The sequence below is a fragment of the Eutrema salsugineum genome, unplaced genomic scaffold (assembly GCF_000478725.1).
Source record: "Eutrema salsugineum unplaced genomic scaffold, Eutsalg1_0 scaffold_1, whole genome shotgun sequence".
In the NCBI taxonomy this organism is placed as follows: domain Eukaryota; kingdom Viridiplantae; phylum Streptophyta; class Magnoliopsida; order Brassicales; family Brassicaceae; genus Eutrema; species Eutrema salsugineum.
This window is the reverse complement of record NW_006256909.1, coordinates 9,712,528-9,722,583: the sequence shown is the minus strand read 5'-3', so window position 1 is coordinate 9,722,583 and position 10,056 is coordinate 9,712,528. Positions and strand designations below refer to the sequence as shown.

The 10,056-nt window shown below is 33.5% G+C and overlaps 2 protein-coding genes across 3 annotated transcripts; one reads left to right on the top strand and one right to left on the bottom strand.

The window, feature by feature from the left end:
• The first annotated feature begins 936 nt into the window (after nucleotides 1-936).
• On the top strand, nucleotides 937-3,792 carry LOC18030421 (bidirectional sugar transporter SWEET6). The gene is given in 5 exon segments (XM_006414099.2): nucleotides 937-989; nucleotides 1,088-1,123; nucleotides 1,550-1,931; nucleotides 2,169-2,288; nucleotides 3,628-3,792. Coding segments are annotated over 5 exon segments (756 nt in total).
• Nucleotides 3,793-4,896: 1,104 nt separating this feature from the next.
• LOC18030994 (two-component response regulator-like APRR2) lies at nucleotides 4,897-9,223 on the bottom strand. Of its 2 annotated transcripts, none has more exons than XM_024149651.1 (10): nucleotides 8,764-8,942; nucleotides 8,157-8,384; nucleotides 7,458-7,610; nucleotides 7,319-7,365; nucleotides 7,178-7,255; nucleotides 6,614-7,087; nucleotides 6,386-6,526; nucleotides 6,041-6,292; nucleotides 5,702-5,806; nucleotides 4,897-5,589 (listed from the first exon to the last, which is right to left on the bottom strand). In XM_024149651.1, exons 2-10 carry the CDS (start codon nucleotides 8,293-8,295, stop codon nucleotides 5,404-5,406), a joined length of 1,575 nt encoding a protein of 524 aa, XP_024005419.1. In that variant the 5' UTR covers nucleotides 8,296-8,384; nucleotides 8,764-8,942; the 3' UTR covers nucleotides 4,897-5,403. The 2 variants fall into 2 exon arrangements, with proteins under 2 accessions (XP_024005419.1, XP_006414160.1); XM_006414097.2 differs by lacking the exon at nucleotides 8,764-8,942 and adding an exon at nucleotides 9,051-9,223 and having other exon boundaries at nucleotides 4,903-5,589.
• Between the last annotated feature and the right edge of the window lie 833 nt (nucleotides 9,224-10,056).

Sequence of the window (10,056 nt, the reverse complement as noted above, 5' to 3'; positions counted from 1 at the left end):
AACATTAAATTGAAGAAATAATGCACACACAATATTAATCCATTTTCGTATAACGTACATGGATATTTTACTATGAAAGTAATAAATATATTAGAGGTGTATCTTCATATATATGTGATATAATAGATACTTTACCAAATTACAAAAACATATAACATGTTATTTTAATATATATATATATATATACATGCAAATATTTTCTCACACTAATATATTAATATGATACAATAAATATTTTAGGAATCTATTTACAACTATATGTGTATAATCTTGATGAGAGTCATGAAACCAAATATATGTTCTATATGCAAACACACGTATAATGTTATTTACATTTATATACAGGAAATCATATAATTAGTACTTTAAAACTAATATCCACATTCATCCCACATATATATCTAATTAACAGACATATATAATCTGCAAAAACAACGTCAATCAAGGATTTGGTATTAACAATCTGGAGTTGGATGGTTGCACCGATGAATAAAACGAGAGCTAGTGGGAAGAGACAGGGAGCTCGACGAGGTCATCCAATTTCGGTGGGTTCAAGTTGTGGTGATTTTTGGAGAACGACGGTCGACGACGCGTGAGATTAATAAGGGAAGAAATGGTGGCAAAATATTACCACTGTTACTTAGGACAGCGAAATGGACTTTTCATTTACTCAATTAGTTGGCCATTCGTTGTCAAAGAGTGCAATTACACAGAAATCTGCCTCTAAAAAGAAAATAAGAAAATAAGCAATAAAGACATAATAAAACAAAATTGACTATGGCTTTAACAATACACATAACCCTAGAAGTCTGTTAACAATTCACAGCCGTCGAGTGAAAAAACCAATTCAGCCTCACCAAATTTCTCAAATCATTTTACAAGTTTGTCTTCTTTTTTAATTTTTTTCACCATTACTATCATCACCATCATCACAATATGGTGTTTGCGCAAGTGAACCTTATTCGGAAGATTGTGGGAGTAATAGGTTAGTCATGATCGCTCACATCAATTTTTTTTGTAACAATTCAAAATGGCTCTCATTTATAGAAGTCGTGTTTTAATTTATTTCGAATGATCCTGGTTGCAGAAACATTATCGCTATATGTATGTACCTGTCACCAATGTAAGTTTTCGCTATATATATTACTTAATCCAAAAACAATGAAACATATATTGAAGGGTTATTCATAGAATCTTTTAATTATAATTAATTTTTCTTGAAGAAAATCAATTAAAGTTGTTTCAGTTTAAGACATGTTCCTCTTGAAAGATCTGATACTAAATAAATTCGTCACAAGACTTGTGACGTTTTTATTAAAAAAAAATTTGTGACGATTGTATTATAACAGTTTTAAAAAGGTCACTAATCAGTCATAAATTTAGTTATTGCTACGAAATAATTCTTATTGTGACTAAATATTTCGTCTCAATATACTATTTCAATATACTATTTTTCTTGTACTGTCCGTTGATATATAATTTACATTTTCGTCTAGGAAAAAAAAATTAATTCTATTTACCATTGATATATAATGTTACAATTCTACAGGCCGACGCTTATAGGGATCGTAAAGAAAAAGTCAGTGGAAAAATACTCACCAGTACATGGTTTAGCAACTCTCATAAACTATTTGGTTAGACTTCTCTATGGACTTCCTATGGTGCATCCTGATAGCACAATGATCATTACACTTAGTGGTATAGGGATCCTGGCCGCAACCATTTACCTTACCATCTTTTTGGTTTTCTGTGAACACCAAAAACAGCGGTTGGTAATATTAGCTGTTTTAGCGGTTGAGGCTGTGTTTGTAGCTGTCCTCGCCGTTTTGGTTTTAACTCTCCAACACACTACCGATCAAAGGACATTGAGCGTTGGGATCGTATGCTGCGTTGTTAACAGTATGATGTATATTGCTCCATTGTCTGTCATGGTACGTTATTTTACAATTTTTAATTTGTTTGCTTGAGTAGGTAACAACAATAACTTGTTTTTTTTGGTTAATTTTTCCCTCATTTTGTGTTAGCTAATGTTAAATGGTGCGTTTATATACGACGTAATAAAAATAGTAAATTATCTTTGACTAAATTGGTGTATCCTTTTCTAACTTATATTGATCGTTTTTGTTTTCTTTTGTTTTGGCAAAATAACTACTTGGATAAATATGAAGAAAATGGTAATAAAAACAAAAAGCTTGGAATTCATGCCGTTTTGGTTATCGGTAACTAGTTTTCTAAACGCATGTGTTTGGACAATTTATGGTTTCGTGCCTTACGACCCATACATGGCTGTGAGTATTTTCTCTCTTTTTCTTTCATCAAAATCTAATGATTCACCAATAAAAACTTATATTTAATATTTATGTGAAGGAAATAGAATACAATTATGATAATTGCTTATATATGGGGTTTATTTTATTATGTACTTAGTACCATTCGTTACTGGCTTGATGTTGGGGGAAATTAAAGTTATGGTCAATTGATCAATATATTGATGTCACAAATAGTTAGTGCTGGTGTAGACTTAGTTCTATATAACCTGCAAAGAGCAAGACAAGATAGGTTTAACTTTGCTTTCTTATTTGGTTTGATTCTGATAAGTCTTCATGAGGTTGATATATAGAAGAGACTTCACTTTCAGCCAATGCCTAATATTGCCACTTCAACTTAGAACTAACAGTCGTTTAATTAACAAGTTAATTAGCTGAGTCTTGGATTAGCTAAAAGTAGGGGAGGTAATTATGAATGGTAATTGTGACATATAATCATATCCCTTGGTCTTTCTGGTTGGTTTGTTCATTGGTGATGAAGGGATAAAGAGAATTATGTTCCGGTTCTTATCAGATTCTTCTTTGTCTCAAGACTCATGTGTACATTTGTTACTTCGCTTTATATATATATATATATATATATATATATATATATACATGTAGACCCATTCAAATGTAAAGATTCCTGTCATTTTCTCAATTTTTATGGATCGAAGACCTTTCTTTTCTAAATAAAAAAAAAACTATCATAGATGTTTAAATCTAGCTAGTAGTTGTGGGTGTAATTTAGAAGACAATTGACCATTGGTTCAGTCCTTTTGATGATATTTTGGATTTTCTTTTTTGAGTTGTAAATTTTAAAGGGGTTGTATTCAACCAAACATTTGGAGTGATTGAGTTTTAATAGATTTAAAGTGTTTAAAATACAAATATTTAACAAATAAATATATTTAAAAATTTCCAATAACAGTGAATTTGAAGTTATATTTTAAATCTTTAGTTTAATAACACTAAATTTTAAGCAACATTTAGGAATTTTATAAGTCTTTATAATCCAGTATTATTTCTTATATAATTCCATGATATAAGATTTGTTATTTTGATCAAATTGTCTCTTTTGTTGTTGTTTTTTTGTAACATTTTATATATTGATTAAAACTTGTGACTTTACAAAGTCATAATGGTATATTAGTAAGCTCTGATGGAATAAAATAATGAAAAAAAAACAGATGAAGTAGTTTCCAAGCTCTGATGGAACATAATAATGAAAACCATATGAAGTAGTTTCTTTTGTTGTTATTTCTTTGGAGAAAGAAACAAATGAGTAATTTTTTTACAATTATATAATGAGATTTTTCAGATACCAAATGAAATTGGATGTGTATTTGGGCTGGGTCAGTTAATATTGTATGTTACCTATTATAAATCCACCAAAATGATAATGGCAGAGAGGAAGAAGCTACCCGGCTCCATCGGTAAACTGGACTTATCCAACGCGATCTCCCAAACTCAAACAATGAGTTAAGACCATCTTTATTGGAGGATGACTCAAGGTTTATAAGTGGGCCCTGTGATTTTTTTTAGGTTAAAAAATATTTAAAAAAGTCTAGATACGATGATACGGTATCATCCCAGTCATATTTTAGAACCTGTATGATGAGAGTATCATCGGCGAGGTGGCAGCTTCTCATTTGTCGCAGGGTAATTTCTCTCTCTTCTCTTGACAAGTTTTCTCGACCATTTTGTTTCTCTTCTTCAATTTTTTTTTCGTAACGTAACTCTTCTTCTTCTTCAATTTTTGGTTGCCTGTGTTTCTCTTCTTTAATTTTCTAAACCCAAATACTGAGCACAGAATCTCTCCATTTCTTCACCACCTCTGTTTCTACACATCTCTTCCTCCATCGCTTCTTCCCACTACAGAAGCCATACGCCGCCTTGTCCGACGATGTTGACTCTGAAATCGTAGTTAGACCACCAGTGATTCTCATCTTTGGTTTCCGAAATTGAATCGATTGTTTCCTTCATCCCTACGATTTTACAGCTTACCTTCCTCCAAACTTCTCTGATCGTCGGATCTAAACCAGAGACAAAGTGGAATTTCAGAAACAGAAACATCACAGTATTAGAGTTGGAGAGACAAAATTAAATGGGTTCTTCACTATTCTAAAATTTAAAAAATATTAATAAATTAATGCTAAAAACTCTTCTTTGAGTATCAGGGATGGAGATGCCCTAACGCCATTGGATTTGGTCTTCTCATGTTATCCATCGTCCGATTATAAGACTTTTTTTTCATCAAAAACTTTAAAATGCAAATAAGATGAAAAATTTATCATGTTATACATTGTTTAATGTTGTTAGTTTTAATTTACGAGATGTATTAAACCTTCACATTTGGAGAATATGCAATTCGAACTTTTTTTTTGTTGGCTATTGAACATTTTGATTAATAAAAATCACCCTTGATGTAGTAACGAGGCTATTTTGACACAACATTAACGCAAGTGCGGCTTTAAATCACTTGATCTGTCATAAATTTTGCCCTTGTGAGGACAATAAGTCCTTTTACATTCTGTAAAGAAAAATCTTAATTTCTTCTCATAAAATTGGTTATATTTGTTTTGGAATTTATAGAAAAAAAAACAAAAAATGTCATCACGGAATCTTCGACTTGTACTTTATTTTTTTAAATTTCATCACCTAAAAAAGCGTCAACTATTAAATTCTTCAGCAGGACCCACCTCGACAACCCACAAAAAAGATACACACACGTCAGATTCCGACCTGTCAAAATCCCGTGTCCGAGATCTATTTCCAATTTGTGGTCCTGAAACTAACGTCGTGGCCCACATCTCCACCGTCCGATTCCTTCTTTACATTATTAATTAATAACAACGTACAACAAATTTTATTAATGACAAAAATAAATAACAATTAAACTCGCTCTCTCTCTCTCTCTCTCTCTCTCTCTCTCTCTCTCTCTCTCTCTCTCTCTCTCTCTCTCTCTCTCTCTCTCTCTCTCTCTCTCTCTCTCTCTCTCACTATCAGAAATCAGTTCCCGCTTCGGACCGTCAGATACGGAGAAGGACGCCACGAGTGACGTCATTACATCTGCCGCTTTTGCATGGGTCCCACGTCAGCGGATACGACGAGAGCCGTTGATGTGGCGGGAGGAAGAGGAAGAAGAAGGGACGGCTGAGATGCCTTGACGCGAAAGCTCAGTCAAAACGCTATCGGCGGATGGTGGTTTCAGCCCGAGCGGTAGCGGCAGCCACGGTTTGCTAATCGCTTCTTTGACCACTTGATCAATCATTTCCTCATCCTGACCCGACCCAATTACAACCCAACCCGACCCGGAAATCATTTAAACTTTAATTGTAACTTTTATTTCTACCGCAATATAATATATAGAGAATTTATAAAACCTTAATTACCAGCTGAGTCGCAGGAGGAGTATTGAATGTTCCGGTTATCGGAGGAGTATTGAATGGTCCGGTTACCGGTGGTCCAACCGGACAACCCCATGCATTACCGTTCACCTGAAACACGATTATATGTAATAACGATTTAGCTATATCAATTTTAACATTATACATCACTAAATCTTATTTAAATTATTAAATTTTAGTTTTATAATTTTACGACTTAAACAATGACAATGAAAAATGTTATTACTAGAATCTAATGACGTTTTCATGTTGTAATAAATCTGACTACCCTTGTTACTAGAATCTTTGACTTATATATAATAAAGAGAAATGAAAATGTTATACCGTAGGATAAGGTGGTTTCCAACGCCACGGAGGTAATTGACCGGAGGACTGAAGTGGCGGTGGCCACAACGGCGGAATTGCGCCAGGTGGATGAACACCGGGAAGACCCCAAACGGGATAAGCCATAACGGGACGGTGTTGTTGCTGAAAACCGTTATTATATTGCCGTTGATGAATTTGTCTATGGTTTTGTAAATATCTATGGTTATGATCCTCCTTTGGAAGAATATTCCTCTTATGCATCCTAAATTTCTGCTCAAAAAAACCCCCAAAAGATTCCGTCTACATATAAGCTCAAGGGTCTCTCTTGCAAGATATTCTGACACTTTTGGAGAGTAAAATTACCTGAAGGTGGCTAGCTACATTGTGTCGAGTTAAGCCGTCTACTTTCATCAGTTCAAGAATCCGTGAAGGTATCGCTTGATCGACTCCAAGTTGCTCTACCGCTTGCACAAACTTCTTGTGCAGCTCCTGTGTCCAATCCACCTTTAAGAAAAAAAGAACTCAATAATCAACTAGAACCTGAATCAGTTACCACTACTTAAGAAGTGTAAAGAGAAACCTAACACTTACCTTCTTTCGAGTAGCTTTGTTACCAGACAAGTTCTTGATCCCGGATGGTTTATTAACAGGTTTAGTATCATCTTCTTTCTTATGAAAATCAACTGAATCTGTCTTCTCGCTTTTCAGATCTCCGGTTTCTCCTTCTTGTTCTTTAAGCTCTCTGCTTTCACCTTCTTCTTCTCCTTCTTCTTTTTCACTGTCTCCTTTCTCTTCTTTGACGACTAATTCTTGATTTGTAGTGTCGACTGATTTGGATTCACCGATGTCTTGATCGTCCATGTTCTCTTTCTCTGTCGAGGAATTTATGTTCTCGTGGCAATCACCGTCTAGTAACCGTGAATCTTGTTTTAACTGTGGAGTTGATGGTGCTGGATCTTTCTCATCAGTTGTGACCATATCGGTATCGAGATGAAGCATCGAGACAACAGATTCTTTAACTGGCTTAAGTGTTTCCGAAACACTAGTTCCTCCATCATTAAATGCCTAATTAACAACATAAAAACGTAGTACTCTTTCTTAGATGATTACTATTTTACCGGAAAGATGTATAGAAGCAGAAAAAACTAAGTGAACCTTATGAACAACGTGCTGCCAAATATTCTTTAGTTTCTCCGATGAGAGCGGTTTTTGAAGGAATTCAACTGCACCAAGCTGGAAAACACTTGTCAGTTCTCATCACATTATGTATACACAAATCTATGAAAATGCACTTACCGCTATGCATTTCATTGTAGTTGTGATGCAATGATCTGTCGAAATCACTGTAAAGACAAAAGACAAATCCATATTTTAACGATCGTATTGTAAAAATTCATAGAAACTTAAAAAGGGTGCTTGTAATGGTTTCACAAACTTATAGTAGGAAGAACGTTTTTGGCAGCTTCAAGAAACTTGAAATTCTCCTTCTCGGTGGTGCTCGTATTCACGTCCACGATTGCAATGTGGAAGCCCTCCGGGTTTTGTAAAACCGCTGAGAGAGCTTCGGATTCATCAGTGAACGTAGTGACTGCAAGAAAGTTCCAAAAAAAATTAAAAAAAAAATTAAAGAACTGAATAATACAGTTTTAAAACACTCAAAACACACAGGAACCGAACAAACAAGTCTTGGAAGTGTTTGGATTCCGGTTCAAGAAACCCGGAATAACGTTCGTCAAGATGCAATAAACGCTTTTTCAAAACTCCATAAATGTAATTATGTAAACTAACAAAACTCCAAAACATAACTGCACAACATTTACTACTTCTGTTTTCCACTTTCAACCGACTAAAACGTTGCTTTTTTAACTATAATCCATCATTATACATTATAATCTTAATTTTATAATTATCCATTAATAGAGCAATGACCAACCCAAAAAAAAAAGAGAGTCGTCACGGGACATGTAAGAGCTAAAGTAGCTCTAAAATTAAACTCGTATACATCGTAAGGTCTCACTCAAATATTTGGAAAATATAATTTATTAATTTATGCTTAGCCATTAAATTATTAATATCTTTTTTAAATCGAACAAAAGCGGAAATAACAGGTTTTAGAGAGTAACAGTTGGCTCACCAATATAGTCCATAGATTCGAGCTTTGATCGGGTCTCGGCGGTGGATAATCCGTCGACATCGCCGCCGTCGAGGAGAAGAACTCTAAGTCCCTTTGGAAAATTTTCCCATTTTGATAAATCGTTAGCGGTAAAGACCATAGCTGGTTTTGCATCGTTTTTGCGGCCAACACCGCCGCTTTTCGCCGCCGTCACTGTCGTTTCCGGTGAGTTATACGGGAACGAAATCACTGTCGAGATTTTGATTAATAACACAAAAAAAAAAGAGAAAATGGAATAAGTTTTTCTTTATATTTTTAAAGGAATAATCATAGAAAAGTAAAAATACAAAAAGGTGTGTATTATTGATGAGATAAGAATAATTCATGAGGAACTTGATTTTGTTATTTAAAGAGTGGACCACCATGCCATGAAATCTAACAAAGCTTTGAATCATTTGAGAGTGAATATATTAATACTTAAATCCTTACATCTTAATTAATTTTAATTGTTGTTAACTCGTGCATGCAGTATGTGTAATTAAAGATTTGATTACTTTACCACAGACTAATGACTACCAAAGAAGGAGAAAAGCAAATCTCTAGAATTTAGAAAAATTGAGGAAGATACCCAGAGAGATAGAATTGTGATCAAATCAAAAGTTGCACTTTCTATAAAACATATTTAAGGAAATTGATTTTATCTTTTCCACCAATTATCAGAAGAAGGAGAAGATCCCAAATCCAGTGTTTCCCAGAGAAGAGATGCTCACATCACATGCAATGAAACATATAATTTACCAGAAGAGAAAACAAAGCTTTTAATTAAAAAAAAAAGAAGCAAATTTTCACAATCCAGAAGTCAAATAAAAGAAAATAAACTAAGGGTAATTTCGTATTGTTAAGGTCTCACCATACCTGAGAGTGGTTTTTGCAGATCTGCTTAAACCCCTTCCTCAAGCTCTCTGTTTCTTTCTCTCTCTCTCTCTGTCCTTAGTCACATTCAAAGTTAAATCCTTTGGGTGGACATGGTGACTTTTAGAGAGAGAAAATGGATGAAGAGTTATAATAAGTTGGTGACTGGTGTTGTTATTGTCATTGGGTTATACACAAGATACAGGGAATAAAAAGCCTCACTAGGATAAAGGTTAATTGAATTTAGGAAAGAAAAAGAGGATAAAGGTTAATGGATTTTTTTTGACTTTTTAATTAATTTATATAAATTTAATTTCCTGTAACAAAAAAAGAAAGGAAAAGCTAAACTCTCCTTAAAATCTCATTATTTCCGTACTAGCCCAATTTAATTTACAAAATAGGTATTTGTCAGATATTTTAACAAAAATTGATCTGATTCCGTGTCAAAAAAAGCGAATCCACGTTGATTTCAAAATTCCAGAGCTAATTCTATAAATTTTCCTACTTTAGTTTGTCCAATTTAGTTATACACATTTCCATCCAATCAAAATGATCAAAGAACAAAAAATTCTGATAAAATAAGTCGAACTAATATGAAAAAATTATGGTTCAATGTTGAAACTGAAACTAAACCATGCACTCCAAAATAAAATGAAAACAAACAAACTAAACCACGCAATATTCAGTTTTCATTTGGGTTTATACATTTTTTAATCCAAAAATTCAAAAACTTAAAAACTCATTAAAAAAAAAATTCTGAACTAAACATCTTTACCAAACAACAGAATTTTGTTTCTAAATTCTAACAATGCAATTTTTGGCATACTTTTAGAATGTATTCCAATCCGATCATTCGTTTGAGTTTTGCATATATGTTCGTGTGTGTAAATAATATGATGTATACAAAATTATTTATTACAATGAAAATCCAGTGCTTAGATTTATAATTTCGTCGGACCATGTATCAGAAACAGATTATATTAGTACCCTCTCCATAAAACCTTGTTTT

Excerpts from the sequence above, each read along its gene's own strand:
- LOC18030994 (XM_006414097.2), bottom strand. The coding sequence starts at position 8,295 with ATGGTCTTTACCGCTAACGATTTATCAAAATGGGAAAATTTTCCAAAG. Across the intron at positions 7,611-8,156 it reads CGAATCTATGGACTATATTG|TCACTACGTTCACTGATGAA; the intron begins GTGAGCCAACTG and ends ACTTTCTTGCAG. Across the intron at positions 7,366-7,457 it reads AAACGTTCTTCCTACTATAA|TGATTTCGACAGATCATTGC; the intron begins GTTTGTGAAACC and ends TTGTCTTTACAG.